At 44.8% G+C, this 22,500-nt stretch overlaps 1 protein-coding gene across 12 annotated transcripts in view; it reads right to left on the bottom strand.

The window, feature by feature from the left end:
* The window catches only part of fbrsl1 (fibrosin-like 1), a 546,240-nt gene that overhangs the window by 73,591 nt on the left and 450,149 nt on the right, over positions 1-22,500 (bottom strand). For all 12 annotated transcript variants that reach the window (XM_037531602.1, XM_037531607.1, XM_037531605.1 and 9 more), the window contains one exon: positions 21,641-21,689. In XM_037531602.1, coding sequence (XP_037387499.1) covers positions 21,641-21,689 — 49 coding nt within the window. The remainder of the gene's footprint in view (positions 1-21,640; positions 21,690-22,500) is intronic.

The following is a 22,500-nucleotide window of genomic DNA, read 5'->3' as shown; positions in this document are numbered from 1 at the left end:
ATATGCAAATGTAAAAATTAATATTGACGTTATGACCTGGGAGGAGTTACTTTAATGACGTTTTCCTGCAGAAAGGAAACATTTTTGCAAGTTTCTGACTTCAAAGCGATTAGAAAAACGGAAGAAATGCAAACTCAACCCCGTCCACACAATGTAAATCAAATGCAAATATAATGTGTCGCGTATTTACATAAATATATTTAATTTAGACGCGAATAACTAACTAGTAAGGGTTAACAGCCAGTAACGTGGCCCATCTGAGCTGAATCACTCCGTAAACGACACAATGCAAAGGCTCAGTGTTTACATTAGCTTTGCATGTCCTTTCATGTACAAGCTTAAGCCACAGAAAGCTTCCCGTCCAACGGCCGTTCGCCAGGAAGCCACGGGATAAGGTTGCACGGAAATATCGGGTGTACAAACACTCAGAGCCAATAGGAGCCACTACAAAAGAACTGAAGGGCTAAAGCAGAGGCTCCGCGCTGAGTGGCAGCCTTATCGGAGAGCAGCGCTGACCTCGGATCAGGTTTCAGCCAAAGAAGAAACATCAGGCTTTGTGTGAAGAAAAGCTGAGCCTGAAACAGCACTCTCTCCCGCTACGGGGAAAAAGGCTGATCCGGGATCAGATTTCGCTGCTTTCATACCAGGACCTGACCGACGTATCTCTTTGCAGATAACACTGATATTAAAATTCCATGGATTTAGGCTGACTGGTATCGGAAAATTCTCCTGATTTAGGTTTGGGTCTACAGGACCTTTCTACAGATTTACCTCGAAAACTTGGATTTAGGTCTACTGGTGTCAAAATTCGATGGATTTGGGTCTACCGGTGCTAGAAAATTCCATGGGTTTAGGTCGACTGGTGTCAGGAAATTCCATGGATTTAGATCTATCGGTGTCAGGAAATTCCATAGATTTAGCTCTTCTGGTTTCAGAAGATTTCATGGATTTACGTCTTGTGGTGTCAAAAGATTCCATGGATCTAGGTCTACTGGCATCAGGAAATTCCATGGATTTGGATCTACTGGTCTCAGACAATTCCATGGGTTTAGGTGTAATGTTATCAGAAAACATCATGAATGTAAGTCTACTGGTATCTGAAGCTTCCACAGATCTAGGTCTCCTGGCGTCAGAAAATCCCATTCAGATCTATCGGCTTCAGAACATGGTCTATTTCTATAGGTAGATGCAATGGATTTAGGCCTATAGGCTTCGGAAGACTCCATGGATAAAGGTTTTTTGTATGAGGATTCTTTGAATTTAGATATTGGCATCGAAAGATTTTATGGATTTAGGAGAATTGGTATTGGAAATTTCCACATATTTATACCTATTTATATCAGAGGATTCTACGGATTTAAGCCCACTGGTATCCGAAAATTCCACTGATTTACAGCTATCGGCATTTGTGCCTGTTGGCATCAGAAAATTCCAAGGATACAGGCCTGTCTTTATCACAAGAGTCCACAGATTTAGGTCTGTTGTTATTGGAAGATTCCAGGGATTTAGGCCATTTGCACAGTTACTTTGAATTCTTTGGATTTTAAGATACCAGTGTTGGAAGATTTCATGGATTTAAGCCGACTGGCATGGGAATGTTCCACAGACTCACGATGAGCTTCAGTAACACTGATATCTATAAGAAACCTGATTAATATGATGATGAACGGAGATCACCGCTTCAACAGTTTCATGCCAACGGACATCAACCTTTATTACAGCAATACAGGTGATGTTACTGGCCATCTGACGCCGCGGTCGGATCGGTCAGGCCCTAATGTCCACCGCGGTCCAAATCAATACAGACATATCTTCAGTGTGAATACTCCCGTAGCCTATAGCCACACACACATACCGCAAACACGACCCGACTAACACAACAAACCCGGCCAAATCACGGGCTTATTCCATCCAAATGACCGGCTGCTGACCACTGACGCGAAAAGGCCTAAAAATACTCCTCGGCGTGGCGCGGGAATGGATTCAGCCGGGGCTGCTTATCGCTCCATTAGAAAAACAGAGCCGTGCCTGTTTACGGGGTCGATTTTCTGACCCCGTCTGCACTAAAAGGATTCATTTACGGCTCCCGATTCCCTTCACACTCCGGAGGCGCGTCCGGAGGGGCGTGCGTAAGTGGCTGAGTTACAAGAGCTCACTCCAGAAGCACTTTTAAAGCCGTTTAAAAGGAAGACCCAGATGGTTCGTCCTGTCTGAAGTGGCCGGCGTTAAAACCCATTCTGTCGGCACACCTGCTCTGCCGCGTCTTTGTTCCAGCAGGGAAATTTCACCTTTAGACTGACAATCTTATCAAATCCAGCTCCGTTTCGGCCCGTGCCCCCCTGAGGGCCGGGGTCGTAGGTGGAAAGCTGATGGATCTATTGAGCTTTTAGATGATCTTTCCATTTCATCAGGGCCAAATCAAAACCTAGTAACTCCGTTTATTTCCATTTTTTCCCTTTACACCAGCTGCCGTGAACAACCGAGCAGCACAGACGGCCCAAAATCACACGGAATAAATCCTCGCTACATCGGCCGAAACTGAGCTTCGGGTTTTCTTGCTCACCTAAAGCTTCCATTTCTCACAATCAAGGCCAAAACGAACCGGCAGTCAGACGGCCACACCTGGCAAAATACAATAGAAACGTAGTGTTCGGAGAATTCCACCGATTTTCCACATTTTTCTCCGTAATTCTGCGTTTGAGGTGCAAACAGACTCAATCTTTGCAGTGCAGTTTAAAGGGACAGCTCAAAATGCTAATGTTGCTAACAGGGAATGAAAGTGAATAGCCACCGATTAGCACTGTGCACAATCATACAATAATATTAAAGTATGATATATAGTACATTTAGCGGAAGTAGGGCAATAAAAATCAAACGACAGACGACTTTAAACTTCACAGTGTACTTTAAACACCAGATTTAAAGGGGAATTCAGCCGATTTTCCAAATTTTCTGCACAGCTGAGATGAAAACAGACATTCGGAGCGGTTTGGCGTGAAACGGTTCACAGTGGTGGTGATGGGAACCAGGCGTCGCCATGACAACAACACAGATATAGACACTTTATTTACCATCCAGAACCACCAGAGAACCTACACGAGTCTTCTGAGTCTACATGGAATGCTGATGATGGGAAACAGTGGAAAAATTGGGGAAAAATACATTTTAGGCCAAAACCTCCTCAAAACTATTGTAAGACAACGTCTTGCTGACTTGGTTTCACACCAAACTACTGTGACCGATTTGTTTACATCTGAACTGTTTAATTACGCAGAGAATTTGGAAAATGGGTGCAAACTGTTCACTAAAAATAAACAAATACTAAACAAAACACCGATATGGTGATTATGCTGCTACGCTTTCCAGTACATTAGACATAATAAGTCACTGCTGAATCAATAACGCGATCAATAGTGTTGATAATAACCTAATAAATAATAATCTTGTCTTACAGGATTACATGAAAACACTGATTCATTACAACACCCACAGAAACTCCTCTAGAGCTGGGATTGGTCAGGATTGACCACTACCAGCAACAATAACACCAACAATAACAACAACGCCAACAACACCACCAACACCAACAACACCACCAACACCAACAACACCACCAACACCACCACTACCAACACCAACACCACAACCAACAATAACACCAACGCCAACACCACCAACGCCAACAATAACAACAACGCCAACACCAACACCACCACTACCAACACCAACGCCAACACCACCAACGCCAACAATAACAACAACGCCAACAACAACGCCAACAACAACACCAACAACAACACCAACAACAACACCAACACCAACACCGCCAACAACAGCAATGCCAACAACACCACCAACGCCAACAACACCACCAACGCCAACAACACCAACAATAACACCAACACCACCAACAATAACACCAATGCCAACAATAACACCACCACCACCAACACCAATAACACCACCACCAACAACAATAACACCACCACCACCACCACAAACAACACACCACCAACACCACGCCACCACACTAACTCATGATATGGCTTTAAATCTGCCTCGCCTTTTCTTTTTTCCCCTCACATTCATGTCACTCTCTGACCCTCACAGGTAAGAGCGGCCCCGGGGTCCGCTTTTGAGCGGCCCTCCACAGGTGAGATCCACTCCAGGGCCCCACTCATCCGGCCTTTCCCCGGCGAGGGCACGCTTCAGTGGGGCTTAGCGTCACGCTCTCCAGAGTGGTGCTAAAATAACAGCCACTCCGCGCCTGAATGGGGCCATTGGAGAGGCAGGCTGTCAAGAGGCCTATCCTGCGTGCCGCGACGGGGGGAATCCACCGGTAGCCAAAAACAACACCAGAACAGATGCCCGTTTGATTAATGGGGGGACCACACCGAGTCTGCGGAGTTCTCTCCTCCCTCCTGACTTCTTTTCCCGTGAAAGTAGCCTCCTGTCGAGCTGCATTAGCGTGTGTGTCTTAGCATAACACAGGCCGATTAATGGCCAGCTGAAACGTGAAACACGAGCAGCCGACACAAGCGGCTCCCTCATCCCGCCACGTCCCACCGAGCTTTCCGGCATGGGCTGATTTTTCAGGGCTAATTAGCTTTAGCCTCTCAGTGGAGCAAAACAACAGAGGGAATACGGACAAACTGAGCTAACGTCTGAGGCCGACCCGCTGGCACAGATAACCAGCGCCAGCCTCCATTTCTAGGCAACAGCACTTCTGGGACATCACAGTACAGTGAATATCACACGACTTAATATTAATGTGGTCGCATTAATAAACGTAATAAATCAGCATTAATACAATAAACGTGTTCGCTTAACAGTAGACTAGATACCAAAGGCTACTTTCAACTGATTTATCCAATTAAACAATAAAAAGTTTTAATTGATGGAGAAAAAAAAAGTTATTTCCATTAATTAATTAAAATTCCAATAATTTATTATTTATTGATGGATTTTTGTGGAGATATACGCAGAACCACTCTACAGAAAAACTGGCAAGTTATTAAAATACCTCATCGCAGAAACACGGTTTACCGGCCTGAATCTCCTTTTTATTCAATGAATAAAATGAATTTAATCGGACCGGATCGGAGAAAATCAGAGCTTTTAGAGGGACGTCTGGTTCCTATCACCACCACTGTGAACGGCTCTGACTCGGTACGTTTATCTAGAACGGAGCAAACCTGTGTTTACATATCAACCATTTAATACAGAGAAATTAATATGGAACTTCTTTTAAAAATGGGTGGACGTCCCCTTTATCACTCGAGGACTTCTCACGGAAATAATGGGGGGGCTGCAGGTCTGCGTGCGTCAGATCAGAGGAGCTACAGGCCAGAAACGCTGCTAATGACCATGAGCTAAAATCGTTAACAGTAAAAAGTCCCCAGAGACTCACGACGAGTCAAATTACAGCCGATCCTCGCGGCGTCGTGCCACAAGCGGCTCCGGCGTGGGCGTCACCGTTTCTGGAGGCTGAAATTCTGCCCGCTTTACCTCCCGTCCCGTGGCCGTCTTCATAAGAGCCGTTTGAACCGCTTCCCAAACGCGTCGACTCCATTACGAGCATGTTTGCGATATCTGTCTGGTCTGGTCCCTGCCAGCCACTGAACATTAGCCAAGCTACATGTTTGGCCACAGGCAGCCACCATCTGGCTTCGCTAGCGCGCAGAACCACCTCCTCTGCAAACGGCCCTGGCTTCAAACGCAGGAACGCGACGAGGCTAAGGGCTGAAAATCCCCAGCCTGGCAGGGTTTCAATCAGATACGACAGAGCCGAGCGCAGATCCACGCATACGCCGGATATTCACGGCCGCCGAAATGAGGAAAAAGGAAAGCCTCTGCACTCGATCCGAGAACACGGACAAATCTCTCAGATCCCGGACGATTATCCCAGGCTGAAGCGGCCCTGCCGGTCAGCACGATTTGGCCGATTATTTACCTTGTAAATAATTGTGATTAACAACGTTCACTGATAACATTCTGACCACCTCTCACTGTCCACTTCTTCAGCCCCACTGACCGTAGAGCTGGACTCCATCTGTTTCTCTGATACTCTGTTACCCTGTTCTTCAGTGGGCAGGACCCCCCTGGACCCTGGTGGGTCATTCTCAGCACTGCAGTGACACTGACGTGTTGGTGGTGTGTTAGTGTGTGTTGTGCTGGTCTGAGTGGATCAGACACAGCAGAGCTGCTGGACAGAGAATAGTCCACCAGCTGACAGCGTCCTGTGGGCAGCGTCCTGTGACCACTGATGAAGGACTAGAGGATGACCAACACAAACCGCGCAGCAGCAGATGAGCTGTCGTCTCTGACTTTACATCTACAAGGTGGACCGATGAGGGAGGAGTGGACAGTGAGTGGACAGTGAGTGGACACAGTGTTAAACTCCAGTGTTAAACATGATTTGGAAGCAATAAAGGAATCAACCAACCATGTGCTGGGACTAAAGAACGTCTTCTGGAAGTTCTAGATATGTCACTGACTCTGAATACGAGTTGGTGTTCCGGTCAGTTGTTAGGAATGGAAAACAGCGAGGGCAGCTGTACGTCAGGGCTCCTGATGTACGATAATGTCTGTATAAACGCCGGCGTTTGATCCAGAACGGACGAGAAGTGTTAAGACTGAAGATGGTGTCATTTCTAAAATAGCATCTTAACTGATTTTAAAATATAAATACATTTTAACTCAACATGTTTTCCAAGCGTAATAACCATAAACACTAGGGACGTTTCCGTGGAATGAGCCACAAACAAAATACAGACAAAAACAATAAACAATTAAACCAAAAGTGTATAAACTATAAATAAATAAAATAATACATTGGAAAACAAACTTAAATATAAATATTAAATATTAAATCACAACTGGCCGCAAACAGTGGAGCCTACCAGACTGGAAATATGTCACAGCATTATTATTATTATTATTATTATTATTATTATTATTAATATTATTATTATTATTATTATTATTGTTATTATTATTAATATTATTAATATTGTTATTATTATTAATATTATTAATATTATTATTATTATTAATATAGCAGCAATACCTTCCAGCTTCTCCTTGGAGAGAGGGGGGGGGCATGATGTCACGTCAGCATCAGCATCAATGTTTAATGCTTTAATGCACAGCACTTTAAAACATAATTCAGCCGGCGGTCAGACACAAAAGCGATACGCCGCCTGAGCTGATGACCACCGGCACCAGGCTGGTTTAAAGATGAACGAATAAAGAAATAAAAACACAAGAAACGAAAACGTTGCTGCGTCATTTTCTCTCCTCGCTATAATAAATCCGGACAAATCCGGCCTGTCGGAGTCGAATAAATCCGGCCTGTCTGAGTCGCCCGAACACCACGGCGGCTTTGAAATGCCGCTTGTGCTCCGCCGCTATAAATAGAACATGACAATAAATCGCCAATTTAAAAGGCCATAAATACTGAACGGGGTATTAAAATACTTCACGGAATAAGCCTCTGCAAACGGAGGGCATTTGGTTGGGGGGTGGGGTGGAGGGGGTGGAGGGGGGCTCCTGTAATTGCTTCCTCCCCCCCCCTCTCTGAAGCTGCCTCCTGTCTCATATCAAAAAAGCCAATCTCTGTCAGCGACGGTTCAATTAATAATTAAACATGTGTTTTATCTCCGCCTCGCTCGGCTATTTATTTCCATCCTCCTGACAGGCTGGGATACACAAACAGGGTTAAAGTGCTATCAATAACTGCGGATGCACACCAAACACGGTGCACTTAAGCGCCGGGCCGACTGGGAAGAGGAATAATGGGGGGATTAATGAAGAGAAATGAACGCCATTCTTTCATTTCGGCGAATCGGCGAGGCGCTCCGGCGTCTGGAGCTGATTAAACCGCGACATTCGGAGACTTTCACCCACGGAAAATCAGCAAATCAAATCAATAAACCGAACGGGGAGCCTTCGCGCCTTCATGACAAACCGAGGCGAGGCGGGGGGGGGAAGGAGCCGAGGCAGACGACGCAAAACAGACATAACGCGCCGCACGAGGAGCCGCACCACCGCCCACAAGCTCGGAATCGCTTATTACATTAATAACCTTTGACATTTTGTATACGATAAGAACGGAATGTGAAAAATATCACGAACGGGCGGAAAACGGCGGATCTGTGTAATATGATCAAACCGGCATCGGTACGGAATCACGCATGTTTACCAACCGCTGGTCGAGGTGTAACAACATACTCAACACACACTAACACACACTTACTGCTCAGCTCCTGTATTTAATATAATAAACATGACATTTAAAATGTTTACTTTATTTTATGCTTTGTTTTCTTTACAAAATGTTACAGAAATAGACGGCGTCCAGTAAAATCCACTAAAAGGCGTCTGAGGATGTGTTCAAGCTTGTAGTCGTTTACTGTAAATCATATAACTTCACCCAGAGGTGTGTGTGTGTGTGTGTGTGTGTGTGTGTGTATGTATATATACACACACACCCACACACCCACACACACACACACACACACGCCCACGTTGTTAGACGAAGACCTCATACCTTCAAAACGGGAACTTTACAGGAGAAGGAAAAAACCTACTTTACTTTTAATGGAAGTCAATGGAACCAGAATTTCTTACAAGCCATTTTGGGCCGTTTCTTTTACTCCATTCATCATGAAATTTACACACCATGTAAACGAGAACTTGCACTTTAAAATTATGCCAAAAACTGAAAAACAACAAAAATAGAGATATTTCTTCCGTCTCTCACACACACACACACACACACACACACACACACACACACACACACGCTCTGCCTGGAATATAGGACGAATAAGCCATTTTTAAATACGGCATTTAAGTGCAGTTTCTATTTATTCTCTTTTATTTCTATTTAGTTTAACATTTCAGAAAAAAATAAAACGACATATAAACTGATGTTCTGAACTTTTGAACTGGCCAAATTATTACACACATTATACTTTCAATACTTTAATTTCAGCAAATGACCAGTAACTGGCAGAAGAGCTGGAACATGAGGCCTGACACACGCCAGAGCCACTAAATCTAGTCAATACACCCCCATTAGTATCTAGAACAAGTCCCTAAAGTAGCATAGCGGCTGACCAGACTTCAAAACACGACAGCCTGATGGACATGAGGCCTCATCCTGGCCACGCGTTTGCTTTTACATCAGCATCGAGAGTCCCTGAAGTAGAGCAGCGACTAACCAGGCTTCAAAGGCTCCGGGGAGCAGGCCGCTAGTCAATTTACAGCCCATTAGTATCTAGACCCAGTCCCTGACGTAGCACAGCGACTGACCGGGCCTCGAAACAGCCCAACGCGATGAGCGTGAGGCCTCAGGCTCGCTGACCAGGCTAGATCTGGTTAATGTGCCCCCCATTACCATCTAGAGTCCCCCACTTAGCACAGCGACTGGCCAGGCTTCAAAACACTCCAGCCTGACAGACATGAGGCCGAACGCTAGCCGTTAATCCGATCACACAAAGCTGCCCAGCATGCGTCCTCATTGTTAGGCGTCCAGCCTCGCTCCGGCTCCCTCGCTTCCACACCCTGACCGCTGCAAAGCTGATTAGCCGGTTAAAAGGTCAACCTCCATTCATTATTTAACGGGCAGGGGGCCACAGACGCAGCGGAGCAGAGGTTAGCCTGCTGACCTCAGGGGCCCAGACACCGGCCTGCATACAAACACCCTCTAAACCCCACACCTTGGAGGACACACACACACACACACACACACACACACACACACACACACACACACACACAAGCATACACGCACACACACACACACACACACACACACACACACACACACACACACACAAGCATACACGCACACACACACACACACACACACACACACACACACACACACACACAAGCATACACGCACACACACACGCACACACAAGCATACACAAACACACAAGCATACACAAACACACACACGCACACACACACACACACACACACACACACACACACACACACACACACACACAAGCATACACGCACACACAAGCATACACAAACACACACACGCACGCACACACACACACTCACACGCGCAAACACTCACTCACAAGCATACACGCACACACACACACACACACACACACACACACACACACACACACACACACAAGCATACACGCACACACACACACACACACACAAGCACACACAAGCATACACAAACACACAAGCATACACAAACACACACACGCACACACACACACACACACACACACACACACACACACACACACAAGCATACACGCACACACAAGCATACACGCACACACACACACACACAAGCATACACGCACACGCACACACACACACACACACACAAGCATACACGCACACACACACACACACACACACAAGCACACACAAACACACAAGCATACACAAACACACACACGCACGCACACACACACACACACACACTCACACGCGCAAACACTCACTCACAAGCATACACAAACATACACGCAAACACACACATATGCACATACACACGCACACAGGTGTGCTCTGACGCCTAGCATAAACTGAACAGGTATAATTTATATATGTTTATTTATGTAATAATGTCTGAATCGGCTTTTTATGGACCAAAACAAAACGTTCAAAAATTTCCTGAAAATTAATATGATTAATATTTACTTTCACTAAACTCAGAGGCCTCCCCCCCCCCCCATTTCCTGTAAAAGTCATTTTGGAAACCTATATATAATAATAATAATAATAATAATAATAACAACAATGACCCATATGTATTACTCATATGTTTTGTCATATTGTTCATATGCACACATTATTACTATATGTATTACTACTATAACATTATATATAGTAATAACATCAGTGTCTGACCTCACGGTCAAAACGGTCAGAAATTCCCATAAACACTCCTGACCCTTGTGGAAAGCCGTCCCAGAAGAGCTGAAGCTGTTATAGCTGCAAAGGGTGGGCCGACATCATATTAAACCCTATGGATTAAGAACGGGACGTCACTCAGGTTCATCTGCGTGTGAAGCCAGACGGCCGAATACTTTCGGCAGCAGAGCGCAGATGTAAGTTCAGATATGTAGTCTCGGTTCATGGTACGGGGTCTATAGGTGTGAAGGCTGCGTGGGGCTCGTCTGCGTGTCTGAGCACATTCTGCCGCGTCGTAATGAGAACAGAGTCGTTTATTGACTTGCAGTAATTAGCAGCAGAATAAAGGGCAGTTCGCTGCTGCTGAAGCAGACAGAGAGGTTGATTAGCGATTGGCCGCCGAGACCCCGAGCTGTAGCACATAATGAGGGCTTAGCGAACAAGCCGAACACACACACACACACACACACACACACACACACACACACACACACACACACACACCCTCCAGGGAAATGATCCGGAACAATCCGCTAACACCAAAACCTGGCCTGGATAGCACATTTCTCACTCTGCCTCGTCTTAAAGCCGCAGTAAAACCCCAAATGGGGCCAAATCAGCCTTTTCATCTCGAAGCCCGCGTTTTGTTTAAGCCTCATTCAGCGTTTACAGAGACATTACACCTCGAAAACAACGGCAGAGTTTTGATTTATTCAATTTATTTATTCACATTTTAAAAAAAAGTTATTTTAACAGTTTCGCCTTCTTGAGTCTCAATTTATCAACAGTGGAATTCTATATGATTGATTTAATAACCAATCACCTCAGACGAGCTCGTCCCCACAGCCGTGTGTGAAGCCTGAGGACGTATTTTGAAGAAAAAAAACGTTTTTCTGCAGTTTTAACTACAAAAATCTCCACATGACTGCGGAGTATATGATTTAAACGACAAAAGCTAAATAAATATTATGAAATCTATAATAAAAGTCCCCCAGGGGTCGTGTCTCTGGTGTTACTGCGTCTCTTATTCTGAAATAAAAGTCACACCGATGACGTCACTCGACCCCCTTTGGCCTGTTGTCTGAGGATCTATGGAGAAAAGCTCATGGTGAGTCCACTGTGTCTCTCAGTTCTCAGAGATCTTCTCATTCAGCTCATGATCTCATATGAAGCTTCTAGCTGACGTCACTGGTGTGACCGACTTTATTCTGAGGTCACTGTTAAAAAATAGAACACAAATGGATTAAATTCCATATTTTAGTGGACGTTCCCTGATGGACCGCGTGTGGTTTGATGTTCTGTAAAATGCACTGATCATTAAAAACGTCTCTGGTGTTTCCTTCATTATGAGGAACACCAGTGACGGTCAGTAACACCAGTGACTCCTGTAGAAATGTATATTCCGTGGCTCCGTGTTTTACATATTTGTTTATTATTTACATTAGTAAACAACTGCCTGTTATATTAGTGCCAACTAAGCCTCGTATTCTCCAGGGTGGGTTTTGGTTGGTCCGTCTGAACTTACACCAAATGATAAGGCAGATTATTCAGTAACTCCATTAAATAAATTACATTTATTTTATTTATTTATTTCTGTTAAATCCCCTCAAATGATCAGAACGTGTGTTTTATGATCTCCACATTTCACTACATGCTCACAATTTACTGCTGAGAGCTAAAAATCTGCGTCGCTCTTTGTGTTGTTCTCTAAAAGTGATGTTTCCAGAGCAGATCACTGAAGAGACGCCGTCTGTTTATAGTTTAGAGCCCAGATTTGGGGAAAAACGGGTCGACTTTCAGTAGAAAAACAAACTGAGTTCAGCTTCTTTTATTATAAGGGTTTAAAATGACGTCACCGTCTATTAGACTGGAGAGAAGAGCTACAGCCTCACACGACGCCCAGCTTCTGAATGGAGCTTATGGAATATTAACGTTATGAAGAACATGACCAAGTGCGGTTTGGACCCACCGGTGGTCCCGAGGAGCTGAAGAGGTTAATTTGGGAATATCTTAGTGTGTGGGGGTGGTGTGAGGACTGATTCCCACATTTTCAGCATCGTTTAGGATTTAATAAATCCTGATCCTGATTCCGGATGAAGGCAGAGGGTTGAGGGTCGAGGCAGGAGGCAGAACCTCCGTTTTTACGCTCACATCGATTAGGCAAATGTGTTTCTCTCCCTGCGCGCCGCGATTCTCAGAGCCGCCTCTCGCTAACAACCCGCAAGAGCCACACATTCCAGTCGCGGCCGGCGAGAGGAAAACCTGCCAAGGCACATTAGCCGCGCTCCACGCTGCTGGGCGGCGGCGGCGTTTCTCCTCTCTTCCCTCCTTTTCTTTCCCCCGCTCTCTCTTCTCTCCTCCTCCCCTTCTCACTCTCTTTCTTCCTTTGTTCCCGGGGCCTAATCCAGTATGTGTGGGCTGGTAACTTTAATGGAAACAATTTATTAAGTCCGGCTTAAAATGCCATCTGCTGTTAAGCCTCCCCAAAGCCGCTAAAGCCGCCGGTCTGGGCGCGGTTTCTGGCGGCGTTTCGCACGTACAGTAATGCGCTGTTTAAAATGAGCACAACGGGGCAAAATTAATCAGGATTAGCCGGCCAGAAATCCACTTCACAAATGGCTTTTCGCAATCTTCCCAGCTCTATCCCAGCATGCCCTGGGGCTCGCCTCGCGGACCCCACGCACAAAAAAACGTCCGCACAGATTTTACTCCGGGGGGCTAAACCGGACAGAAAGGCTTAAAGAGCACAGACGCTAACACGAGCACCTCTGCTGCTCACGCTAATCACCCACCGTCACACCGAACGACCACGGACTAACACTCAGACGGCGCCGTTAGCATCAGCGCTAACACAGTCATGACGTAATTCAGTACAGAAAAGAACAGCGGCTTCAATTATATTGGTCTGACAACAGAGGGCGCTCCTGAGTAGCAGTAACGCCAACCAATCAGCTCTCAGTAGCAGTAACGCTAACCAATCAGCTCTCAGTAGCAGTAACGCTAACCAATCAGCTCTCAGCAGCAGTAACGCTAACCAATCAGCTCTCAGTAGCAGTAACACTAACCAATCAGCTCTCAGTAGCAGTAACTCTAACCAATCAGCTCTCAGTAGCAGTAACTCTAACCAATCAGCTCTCAGTAGCAGTAACGCTAACCAATCAGCTCTCAGTAGCAGTAACACTGACCAATCAGCTCTCAGTAGCAGTAACACTGACCAATCAGCTCTCAGTAGCAGTAACACTAACCAATCAGCTCTCAGTAGCAGTAACACTAACCAATCAGCTCTCAGTAGCAGTAACACTAACCAATCAGCTCTCAGTAGCAGTAACGCTAACCAATCAGCTCTCAGTAGCAGGAACACTAACCAATCAGCTCTCAGTAGCAGGAACACTAACCAATCAGCTCTCAGTAGCAGTAACACTAACCAATCAGCTCTCAGTAGCAGTAACACTAACCAATCAGCTCTCAGTAGCAGTAATACTAACCAATCAGCTCTCAGTAGCAGTAATACTAACCAATCAGCTCTCAGTAGCAGTAACTCTAACCAAATCAGCTCTCAGTAGCAGTAACACTAACCAATCAGCTCTCAGTAGCAGTAACACTAACCAATCAGCTCTCAGTAGCAGTAACACTAACCAATCAGCTCTCAGTAGCAGTAACTCTAACCAATCAGCTCTCAGTAGCAGTAACTCTAACCAATCAGCTCTCAGTAGCAGTAACACTAACCAATCAGCTCTCAGCAGCAGTAACGCTAACCAATCAGCTCTCAGCAGCAGTAACGCTAACCAATCAGCTCTCAGCAGCAGTAACGCCAACCAATCAGCTCTCAGCAGCAGTAACGCCAACCAATCAGCTCTCAGCAGCAGTAACGCTAACCAATCAGCTCTCAGCAGCAGTAACGCTAACCAATCAGCTCTCAGCAGCAGTAACTCTAACCAATCAGCTCTCAGTAGCAGTAACGCCAACCAATCAGCTCTCAGCAGCAGTAACGCTAACCAATCAGCTCTCAGCAGCAGTAACGCCAACCAATCAGCTCTCAACAGCAGTAACGCTAACCAATCAGCTCTCAGCAGCAGTAACGCTAACCAATCAGCTCTCAGCAGCAGTAACGCTAACCAATCAGCTCTCAGCAGCAGTAACGCTAACCAATCAGCTCTCAGTAGCAGTAACTCTAACCAATCAGCTCTCAGTAGCAGTAACGCTAACCAATCAGCTCTCAGTAGCAGTAACGCTAACCAATCAGCTCTCAGTAGCAGTAACACTAACCAATCAGCTCTCAGTAGCAGTAACGCTAACCAATCAGCTCTCAGTAGCAGTAACGCTAACCAATCAGCTCTCAGTAGCAGTAACGCTAACCAATCAGCTCTCAGTAGCAGTAACACTAACCAATCAGCTCTCAGTAGCAGTAACACTAACCAATCAGCTCTCAGTAGCAGTAACACTAACCAATCAGCTCTCAGTAGCAGTAACACTAACCAATCAGCTCTCAGTAGCAGTAACACTAACCAATCAGCTCTCAGTAGCAGTAACGCTAACCAATCAGCTCTCAGTAGCAGTAACACTAACCAATCAGCTCTCAGTAGCAGTAACACTAACCAATCAGCTCTCAGTAGCAGTAACACTAACCAATCAGCTCTCAGTAGCAGTAACACTAACCAATCAGCTCTCAGTAGCAGTAACACTAACCAATCAGCTCTCAGTAGCAGTAACGCTAACCAATCAGCTCTCAGTAGCAGTAACGCTAACCAATCAGCTCTCAGTAGCAGTAACACTAACCAATCAGCTCTCAGTAGCAGTAACGCTAACCAATCAGCTCTCAGTAGCAGTAACGCTAACCAATCAGCTCTCAGTAGCAGTAACACTGACCAATCAGCTCTCAGCAGCAGTAACGCTAACCAATCAGCTCTCAGCAGCAGTAACGCTAACCAATCAGCTCTCAGTAGCAGTAACACTAACCAATCAGCTCTCAGTAGCAGTAACACTGACCAATCAGCTCTCAGTAGCAGTAACGCTAACCAATCAGCTCTCAGCAGCAGTAACACTAACCAATCAGCTCTCAGTAGCAGTAACGCTAACCAATCAGCTCTCAGTAGCAGTAACGCTAACCAATCAGCTCTCAGTAGCAGTAACACTAACCAATCAGCTCTCAGTAGCAGTAACACTAACCAATCAGCTCTCAGTAGCAGTAACACTAACCAATCAGCTCTCAGTAGCAGTAACACTAACCAATCAGCTCTCAGTAGCAGTAACACTAACCAATCAGCTCTCAGTAGCAGTAACACTAACCAATCAGCTCTCAGTAGCAGTAACGCTAACAAATCAGATGTGGCTTTGCTCCGAGTCGCAATACAAGATCAATAAAACGCTGAGCGTTAAAACTGTAATTAAGCGCGACTGCACTTCATTAAACATCGGGAACTACGGCGGCGGCGGCGGCGAGCTCTGCCATTCATCAATATTAGGTGCATTAATTCGAGCCAATTTGTCTGAACAGCAGCGGCATTAAATCCCGCCGGATAATCTAATAATCTAATAATCTCGACTCGAATTAGCGCCACTGAGAGCGACACGAGCCACGGCTCGCCGCTAAACGCTTTCACCAGGATTACGGCGCGAAAACAGCCACCACACGTTAAAGGGCCCGTAGCCTGCAGCTCACCCCGTCCCCTCTCGCTGTCTGACGCCCAGCAACCATGTCTGTGCCCTTTAATGCAGCCGATTCGTTTCCATTCGTTACTCGACCAAACGGGCTGCGACATTAAAGGGCCAATATGCTATATTTTCTTTATTTTACATTTTTAGGCCCACTCATGACACTTGTGCACTTTTATGCACAGGATTTATTTTCACGTCATCATTTTTTCAGCCCTTCACAGTTAAACAGGCTGTTTTTCTTACTACGGTATTAAAGGGCCCATATCCTACATTTTTCCTGTATTTTATTCTTATATTCTTATATTTTTTTTTAAGGCCGACTTATGATATTTCTGTAATGTTGTGTTCATGATTAATTTTTACACAGTCATTTTTTTCAACCCTTCACAATTAAACAAGCTGCTTTTGTTGCTGTGACATTAAAGGGCCAATATCCTACATTTTACATGTATTTTACTGTTATGTTTTATTCTTATATTTTCTTATGTTTCCTAGGTTCACTTACGATGTCTGTGTACTTTTATTCACGATTCAATTTATAAGACCATTTAGTCAACCACTTATAATTAAACAGACTATTTACGTTACCGTGACATTAAAGGGCCCATATCCTGTATTTTATTGTTTTTTGTATTTTATCTATTTAATTCTTATATTATTAAGGCCTACTTATGATGTTTGTAGTTTTTATGCACCAAAATCAGTACATTTTTCCCTATCCTGTTCGTCCTTTACAATCAAACAGGCTGTTTTCATTACTATGTCTTTAATACTGATGTATGCAAATGAGCCGTTTTCTGATTGGCTGCCCTCCCAAAAGTAGGGCTAAAATAACTTCACACAATTTCACTGTGAACTGCTGTAGTCTGAATACAGGGATGTATGTAAACGTGTTGGGTTTTGTGACATCACAAAAGCAGCAAATTGAGCATACAGAGAGGGGAGTGAACTTTGAACAGGCTTTGAAACTCTAACCATGTTCAAAGATCACATCAAACACTTATTTCAAAAAGGCAAATACAATTTGTTACTTTCAAGACTGATATATGTAAATGAACTCCGTTCTGATTGGCTGCCCTCATACAAAAAGCTTTCCAGTGCTGAAACACTCAGCGTGAGTGGGCGGGGCTAAACTGCTGTAGGCTGAATAGATGAATATATGCAAATGTTTATCACAATGAATTCAAAACTGGCTTTTATTGCTGTGCAGTTTACATTAATGGGCTGTTTATGGACAACATGGTGTTTACATGACATCGAAAATATTCCGAATATTTATGAAGAGTTTAATAAATTAAGGAACAGCAAAGATTAATATGACCAGCGACTCCGAACTTTCGCCAGTGGGATTCCGTGACGGAGGCAGTGTGGGGTCGGTGGGGGGGGTTCCTCCAGGGCCGAGCGATTTGAGGCTCAGAGCGCAGGAGCACCTTCGATTGTTCCCACCGGAGCGCCGTAATGGGACATAAACGGTGAGGGAAAAACTGCCTGGAGGAACATGCCGTTCCGGAGAGAGCGGCATTCCGGAGAGGCTATCATTACTGCAGCAAACACATACAAGCATACGCGACTCTGACGGACTGAGAGGGAAACTCATTCACGAAAACACGGCATTTTAAACGGCCAAAATCCTGGAAAAGTGGATTTTCCCTCACTTTTATGAAAGAAGTTTGATGTAAACAATGTTAAAGTTTCAACACATACGTGCACTCCCCACCATATATGATCCATACACTAAATACAGGCCTGTCTGCATTCACTGTTTCTGTGATGTCACAAAAACCAAACACATTTACATACACACCAAACTGGATCAAAGTCAAACTCAAACACAGACTAAAACAGACTAAACCGCCCACAGACTAAAACTCTGGAGTGATGCAGCTCCATCCAGCACCTTTGGGATGAGTCAGTGATCAGAACTGACCATCCAACACCAGTACCTGACCTCACTGATGCTCAATCAAATCCTCACAGCAATGTTCAACATCTAGTGTAAAGCCTTCCCAGAAGAGCCGAGCCTGTTACTGCAGCACAGACTCACTATTTACACCCTTCACTGGTGTCTACAGACTTTTGGACACATTGAGAGATTTAAGGAACGGCAGATCCGCGGATTCTTCTAAAGCCAATATTTACGACGCTCTTCCCAAAGCATGATAATCCCCCTTTCCTCTCTCTCCCCCTTAATCCTAATCCTCAGGCTTTCTCCTGCAGCATCCCAGCATTCCCTGAGGAACAGCAGTCGGGATTGTGATGGGATTGGGGTTGGAGTGTAATTCCGGCTTTAATCCGGCGGATGATTGTGTCGTACTCGCTCACATTAGCAGGATTTTGAGGATGATGCTGCATGTTTGACCTTTGACCCACATGCTGATATTTGGGAGGGGGGGGGTGGGATCATAACCAAAACAAACAAACAAACAAACAAACAAACAAACGACAACAATCTTTCTGATCACCACAGGTGGGCGGTACAATCATACGGCTACATGTTACTGGTCCTGTGATAAATTACACCACAATCCACTTACATAAGCACAGTCTCATGAGCTAAAGGGGAATTCCACCCGTTTTTTTAAATTCCCTTCATCCTTATATGGTTCCCAGTGGTGGTGATGGGAACCAGACGTCCCCCTCTAAAAGCTCCTCACAGTGGTGGTGATGGGAACCAGACGTCCCTCTAAAAGCTCCTCACAGTGGTGGTGATGGGAACCAGACGTCCCTCTAAAAGCTCCTCACAGTGGTGGTGATGGGAACCAGACGTCCCTCTAAAAGCTCCTACAGAAAGTTCCTACATGAACTGGTTCTGAATTCACTGCCTGATGACTGAGAAGCTGTTTTATGAGAGTTTAGAGAACTTCAACTCCATTCATGGTGGAGGGAGACATGCAGGGCGCTGTGCGACAAAATAGTCCCCAAAGAAAACTCAGTATTCCAGATTTTACACTGTTTTCCATCATCGAGATTCCATATAAACTCAGAAGACGCGTGTAGGTTCTCTGGTGGTTCTGGATGGTAAATAAAGTGTCTATATCTGTGTTGTAGTCATGGCGACGCCTGGTTCCCATCACCACCACTGTAAAGACGTCTGAACCACCGAACCCTCTGAACCTCACTCACTGATATTATAGAGGAATTTTGAAAATTCAGTGGGATTTTCCTTTAAGGCTGGGTGGAAAATATAACATCTCAGTACTCAGAGACATTTTCATGATACATGTTTCACATTCAATTCAATTGTGATTCATTAGGAAACCGTTCGATGCGTCAACAGATCTGAAATTTCACCATGATTCAGTTTGACTACGATTCTTCAGAAAACGACTCCAATTTGTGCCACCAAACCACAAATTTCACCACGATTCAATATGATTCAAATGTGGTTCCCCAGGAAACGATTCAATGCCTCAAGAAATGTCACATTTCACCACAAATCCATTCAACTCAATTATGATTCTTTATGAAAAGATTCAGTGTGAAGTGAATTCACTCCTTCAATGAATTCATGAATTCAATGCCTCACCAAATCTCAAATTTTACATCAATTTCAAGGATGATTCTTCAGATAAAGATTCAATGCGTCATAAAATGTCAGTTCAACTAGGATTCTTTAGGAAAAGATTCAACACATCACTGAACCTCAAACGCCAGCATGATTCACTCTGACTGGGGCTCTTTAGAGAACGATTCAGCGCGTCAACAAATCACAAAATTCACAACAGTTCGATTCGATTCCCTAAGAATTGATTCAATTCGCCATCAAACCTCAAATTTTACGCTTAAATCTGATTCAATTATGATTTGCTAGGAAAGGATTCAAAGTGTCAAATGTCACGTTTCACGTATAGATTCAGTGGAACTCATGATTCCTTAAAAACACAGACTACATATTCTTGTAGTGAATATTAGACACCGTACTGAAGATAAATACACACACAGAGCTGCTTCATGATGAACGAAACCTTCATGAATCTTTTTCTTACTTTATTTGAAAAGCAGCACTGCAGAAGGCAAGGTGTGCCCACACTTTTGACTGTTTTGAACTGCCTGGCGGAGACGCAGCACGGCCATTCCTTTCCAAAGCGCTCTAACGTATTAAACCGGATGATTCGGGAACGCCCCGGTTTGGCCCGGTCCCCTCCATTCATGGAGAAACGAGCAAACTCAGCCAGCTGTAGATGAAGTGCTGCACTGTACAGCACTGTAACTGCCCAAACACAGCCAAACCTTCAGCCTCAGCCCCAAAAACACTCCCTGAACAGAAAATCAGTGCTGTATTATATCCAGAACACATTTCCAGAACATTCAACACAACATTCAAACCCTGACTGGCCAAAGACGCCTTCAGAATCCACTCAGAACCCAGCTCACTATGCTAAATCAGTGTCATAACAAAGGGGAATTCCACCAATTAGTGTAAATTACACGCATAATTAAACAGCTGAGATGTAAACAGAGTCATTCAGGGTGGTTTGGTGTGAAACTCTCTGTTCTAGATAAACGTACCGAGTCAGAGCTGCTCACAGTGGTGGTGATAGGAACCAGACGTCCCTCTAAAAGCTCCTACAGAAAGTTCCTACATGAGCTGGTTCTGAATTCACTGCCTGATGACTGAGACGCTGTTTTATGAGAGTTTAGAGAACTTCAACTCCATTCATGGTGGAGGGAGACATACAGGGCGCTGTGCGGCAAAATAGTCCCCAAAGAAAACTCATTATTCCAGATTTTCCACATCAACATTCCATATAAGCTCAGAAGACTCGCCTGGTTCCCATCACCACCACCGTAAAGACGTCTGAACCGTTTCACTCCAAACGGCTCTGAATGGCTTTTCCACTCATTTGTTTTGCAGAAATTGTAGAAAGTTGGTGGAATTGCCCTTTAAATGTAATGAGATTCTGAGATGACGGCGACGACGTTTTTCCTTTGCCGGTTTCCCGTAGCCGCTCTTAGGAAGCATTCCAAACTCACGTGTCCACAGCAGCAGAATCGGTCTGAATTCGTCCAACGTAAACAGTGATTTATAGAAATACAGGCGGAGCCAATAAGAGTAAAGGAAGAAAACCTATAGCTTTACCTTTAGATGCAGTCGGACTGAACAGCTTCTCTGATCCTACATCAGACGCCTGCAGGAGAAAGCACAGGACAAGCACACGGTCAGTACGGAACACAGGATCGATACGGACAAAGCGTCAGTACTGTGATTGTAATGCTACACATCGTGATCGCGGTTCGCTTTACGATACATCATAAACACATTCGTCTGAATTAACGTCTCCTGCTGGAACACATGAATATTCGGATTCATCAAAACACCCACAGAAACTCATCTCACCGGTCAGCACACAGTAAACACCGTGACCGGTCAGAGGGCTCATTTGCATGTTGCTGATATCGGACAGTCCAATGTCTCAGTGATGATCAGCAAAACGTTTACTCTGCAACAGCGTTACGCTCTTTGTGACGTCACAACCCTTTTTACAATACAACTAACCCCTTCTTGACATCACAGCCCTCTTTCGGCATGAACAACCCCCTTTATGACATCACAGCCCTCTTTAGGCATGAACAACCCCCTTTATGACATCACAGCCCTCTTTCGGAATGAACAACCCCCTTTATGACATCACAGCCCTCTTTCGGAATGAACAACCCCCTTTATGACATCAAAGCCCTCTTTCGGCATGAACAACCCCCTTTATGACATCACAGCCCTCTTTCGGCATGAACAACCCCATTTATGACATCACAGCCCTCTTTCGGCATGAACAACCCCATTTATGACATCACAGCCCTCTTTCGGCATGAACAACCCCATTTTTGACATCACAGCCCTCTTTCGGCATGAACAACCCCCTTTATGACATCACAGCCCTCTTTAGGCATGAACAACCCCCTTTATGACATCACAGCCCTCTTTAGGCATGAACAACCCCC

This window comes from Pygocentrus nattereri, chromosome 20 (assembly GCF_015220715.1).
Source record: "Pygocentrus nattereri isolate fPygNat1 chromosome 20, fPygNat1.pri, whole genome shotgun sequence".
In the NCBI taxonomy this organism is placed as follows: Eukaryota; Metazoa; Chordata; class Actinopteri; order Characiformes; family Serrasalmidae; genus Pygocentrus; species Pygocentrus nattereri.
This window is presented reverse-complemented; position numbering and strand designations above follow the sequence as displayed.